Source organism: Orycteropus afer, unplaced genomic scaffold, assembly GCF_000298275.1.
Source record: "Orycteropus afer afer isolate SDZICR_OR568_19922 unplaced genomic scaffold, OryAfe1.0 scaffold00809, whole genome shotgun sequence".
NCBI lineage: Eukaryota > Metazoa > Chordata > Mammalia > Tubulidentata > Orycteropodidae > Orycteropus > Orycteropus afer.
This window is the reverse complement of record NW_006922396.1, coordinates 121,875-126,803: the sequence shown is the minus strand read 5'-3', so window position 1 is coordinate 126,803 and position 4,929 is coordinate 121,875. Positions and strand designations below refer to the sequence as shown.

The window sequence follows — 4,929 nt, the reverse complement described above, 5'->3', positions numbered from 1 at the left end:
AAAAAAAAAAAAAAAAAGTCATTGCCAAATCCAAGGTTACCTAGATTTCCTCCTAAGTTATCTCTAAGTTAGATAGTTTTACATCTTACATTTAGATCTATAATCCATTTTGGGTTAGTATTTTAAATCCATTTTGAGTTACTTTTTGTAAAAGATGTAAGCTCTGCATCTAGATTCTGATAAACCTATCAAATTACTATCTGTGAAAGGATAAACATACTGTGGTACACCCATACAGTAGAGTATTATTCAGTGATAAAAAATGAGCCATAAAGCCTTAAAAAGACATGGAGAAAAACATAAATTCATATTGCTAAGTAGAAGAAACCAGTCTGAAAAACGTACATGCTATATGATTCCAAATATATGACATTCTAGAAAAGGTAGAACTATAGACTGTAAAGAGATCAGGGTGCCAGGATTTCAGGAGAGATGACTAGGAGGAACACATTTTTAGGGCCATGAAACTATTCTGTGTGATGCTATAATGATGCACATATGACAATATATACTTGTCAAAACCCTTAGAACTGTCCAACACAAACTGTGAACCTTTACATAAACTATGGATTTGAGTTAATAAAATACTAGGATTGATTCATCCACGGTAATAAATGTACCGCAGGCAGGCAAGATGTTAATAACAGGAGAAAGTGTGCAGGGAGAAGGGGGGGATATGGGAATTTTCTGCTTTCCCCACAATATTTCTGTAAGTCTAAAACTGCTCTAAAAAATAAAGTCTGTTAAAAAAAAAAACAGAAAAAAAACACTAAGGTCTCTTGCAAACAACCATCCAAGGCACAACAATTGATTGGTTTCTCTATTTATCCAGAGTAACAGATGGAGTCAGGATCAGGAAGAAGAAATGGAACGTATGGCTAACTGTCTCCATGAATAAGTACCTACTCTGCGATGAGACCAAAACTGGATGGTGCCCAGCTATGATTACTGAACATTTTGATGAAAGATTCTACAGAAGCCTGATGAAAAGAGGGGAAATGTAGAACAGAATTTCAAATTCTCATGGAATGCAGATTTTCTGGAGCCACGGAGATTAGATGAACCTGTGAAGAAACTACTGCCCTCAGGTAATTTTTACATTTTAAACACCAAACCAAAAATATCCCTTGAAGTCTTCTTAAAACCAAACAAGACTTTAGCTTAACTAGTAAAGAATGTTTGCCTTGTCCATTGTGCTCCTTTAAGAGCTAATTGATCCAGCAACTCAAAAGATAAGATATGGAAACTTAGGCAGCAGTGAGTTTATGTTAAAGGTGGAGGAAAACCATTAAAGGTGAGAGATAATGGTGTACAACTTGAAGAATATACTCAGTATCACTAAATTGTACATGTAGAAGTTGCTGAGTTGGTGGATATTCCGTTGTTATATTCTCAACAACAAAAATAAAGTATTAAAAAAGAAAAATATAAGGGATATGTGAATTGTGTCACCTAAATAATATGCTCAAGTCCTAATCCTTAGTACCTATGAATGTAACATTAGGAAATAATGTCTTTGCAGATGTAATTATTTAACATGAGGTCACGCTGGGCTGGGCTGGACCCTAACCCAAATGACTGGTGTTATTATAATAAGAAAACAGACACAGGGAAGACAGTAACCATGTGAAGACAAAGGCAGATACTGGAGTTATGCTACCCCAATGCAAGGAATGCTCGGGCTTCCAAAAGCTGGTATTGATAAGAAAGAACTTTTCCCTAGACCCTGAATCTGTATTTGGATCTAGCCTCCAGAACTGGGAGACAATAAATTTCTTGTTTTAAGGCACAGTTTCTGCTAATTTGTTATGGCAGCCCTAGGAAACTCAATATAATAGGTTTTTCAACAATGATTTTTAAACATGAAAGAAAAAAAAGCTCATTTAATAAATTAAATGCAAATCAAAACTAGAGTGAGATACTTTTTTCATCTACTTATAAGCAAAGATAAAAAGAATTGATAATATCTGTGTGAGAAAGCAGGTATTCATGTACATGTTATTTGGAGTTTAATGTGAAAGGACAATTTACAATTGCTATCAAAATTTTAAATGCATGTACCCCTGGAATCAGGAATTTTATCTATACATATATTCATACATGTGCAAAATCACTACAGTGTTGTTTGTAATTGATTTAATAAATTATGATAAAGGGAGACAATAGAAAAAGGGTGAGCTATTAAAAAAAAGTTGGTTATTCAGAAACCATGTTATTTCAAAAATTGCAATAGCTTATGAAATTAAGATATTTTACTTGACTTTAGCTAGCACCTGACATAAAACAATCTTGACTTTTAAAGACAATTTTGTTCCTTCCCTAGCCTTTTCCTTGGATCATAGGTACAGAAAGTGCCCTGAAGAAAAAATAAAAACCAAACTGTGAAGAAAACAGGTATATTATCCTTCAGAGAAATCAAAGCTAGAAAGTAGAGATTTTAAAGTCTTTCTCCCAGCTAGCTATAGACCAAGTACCTCATTGCAATGGCTCAGGAAGCAGCAAACTCTCTCCTTCCAAGTCATAGCCATTGTAGACTACCTGTTGCTAACTAACAAGCCCAGAGGTTTGGAATGGATGCCCCCCATAAAAGGAGACTTCAATGTGTACAGACCTTCAAGTCTGGCCTCTGACAGAAAAATTTTAATTAGTGACAAAGCGAGATTTTGACAAACATGTACTCCAAAGCCACATTCTGTGACAGTCCAAGAAAAGGAAAAGCTACCTGCCTGGCTGAAGACTATGGGTCCCACAATACTGACTACAGTTGATCCTGGTTGTAAGTGTCTTCCATGGTGAGCTTCTTCCCATGCTCTGGTGTGGTTTCAACAACTTTAAACACATTTGTGAATGACTTGGTACGGCTTGGCTTTTCTAGACATGGTTATTGTGACTCCCACCAGATGACTGCATGGGACCATGGAAATAAGGTGGATGGAGCACTGATGCTGGGACTGGTTAGTTGTGTCACTCTGGCTAGGCTTAAAATGAGCCTTCCTAGAGGCAGAAAGGAGGCTCTCACTGCCAACAAGAGAGAAGAGCTAGAGGTGGAGTGCATCCTTGGACCTGAAATCCCTGTTTCAGACCTCCGTGGCAGAGGCGCCCAGCAGAGATGCCTGGCTGAGAAGTGGCAACAGTGGAACCAAGAGGCACGAGGCAGAGCGGTGCGCTGACCTGGACCACAAAGTGAGAAATCTGAGTGCCTTTGGGTAGAAGACTTGCTGGTGAAGTGGGGTACACTTAGGTGTACCTATTGGAAGAGCTAGAAGAGTTCTGCAACACACTTCTCCGAGCAGGGCAGAGGCCAGGCCAAGAGGACAGGGGGTCAGAGACGCACACCTAAGGGCATAGCAGAGGGAAGACTGTTCTGATCAAAGAACTGTGTCCTAAGCACATTCCTGAACCTGAGTTGTAGCCTGTTACTTCCCTAATAAACCCCACAATCATGAGTACTCTGTGAGTGCTGTTTGACCACTGCAATGAATTACTGAACCCAATAGAGAAGTAGTGAGTGCTGTGGGAGAGACGTCTGGTGTAAGGGTTGGTAAAAAGTTTGGAGGGGGGCGGCTTATTAGAAATAAGCCTTGGGCTGCTAATGGTGATTCTGTCTCCCCTTCATGAGGCTGGAGGATGCCACCACCATGTCCTTCTTGCAACACTAAAGTTAAAACATGATTTATTAAGAAGGAAAAATAATATGCAGGGGCCAAAAACTACAGGAATGAGGTAGTCAATAGGGTGGTTATATATAAATCACCCCACCTCACCTTTCCCAGAGGCTAGAAAAGATTCAGGAATCTCAGGAAGCCACTGCAAGGCCCTTGAAGATAATACAGTTACCCTGGTCTAACAGTGAAGTTTCAGGGCAACCTAAACCAAAACCAAGCTGTATTGTTTTGCCCAAAGGAAGCCCAACTCTTTTCTGACGTAGAATCTCTGCGCAGATCAACCCAGGCCCTGAAAAGGTGCTGTGCCAGGGGTGTAGTCCCACCAAGGATGTCTGGAGATTAATACTGAAAGCTGCGCTTTGTCTGGATGTCATCAAGAATCTGCTGCAGCTCCTCATCTTCAAACCGCCCCTCCAGGCTACGAGAAGAAAATAGAAAACAAAAGAAAAAGGGTGATGTAACAAATGTCAATTCCTCACACTTCCATGCATACTTACCCTAGAGCACCATGTGCCCACCTTTCCATTTATGCATAAATACTGACATAATTACCATTCAACTACATTTCTTTTTTGATTCGTTTTTAAAACAGTATGAAATATTTCAAACATATAAAAGGTACAGAAAATAAGTTAATCTTAACAAGTAGCCCAGCCCTATTTGAGCTTGGTTTCTTTAATAAAACCTAACAGAAACAAATGATGTCCTTGATACACTCCCCAGCCCAAAATGTTCCCTGGTGCAGTGGTCAAACCATTTGGCTTCTAAAAGGTCAGCAGTTCAAACCTACCATCTGCTCTGCAGCAGAACGGTGAGGCAGTCTGCTTCCATAAAGATTTATAGCCTTGGAAAACCTAAGGGGCATTTCTACTCTGTCCTATAGGGTTGAGAGTAGGAATCAACTCAATGAAGTGTTTTTATTTTTGGGGGGGTTGGGGAGTATCCTCAGAAGTAACCACTATTCTACAGTTGGTATTTATCAGTCTTATAGGAGTCAGAATGAATTAGATGGCAATGGGTTTGGTCTAATTATATATACAGTTTTTATACATACAGGGTACATGTATGTATCCACAAGCAATATGTAACACTGGTTTTAAACTTTATAAGAAATAGTATCATTCTACATGTATCCATGTATAATTTTTTTCTCTTCAAATTATTATTATTATTTTTTTTTTAATTAGGATTTGGGTGAAGATTTACAGAGTAAATTCACTTTTCATACAGCAGTTCACATATACTTTGTCTCATGTCATTGACC

The 4,929-nt window shown here is 38.6% G+C and overlaps 1 protein-coding gene across 1 annotated transcript in view; it reads right to left on the bottom strand.

Annotated features, from left to right (window-relative positions):
• Nucleotides 1-4,004: 4,004 nt before the first annotated feature.
• Nucleotides 4,005-4,929, bottom strand: part of POLR2D (RNA polymerase II subunit D) — a 79,473-nt gene continuing 78,548 nt past the window's right edge. Inside the window, exon 4 of the mRNA XM_007957845.1 lies at nt 4,005-4,083. Within this exon, the coding sequence (XP_007956036.1) occupies nt 4,005-4,083 (79 nt within the window). The remainder of the gene's footprint in view (nt 4,084-4,929) is intronic.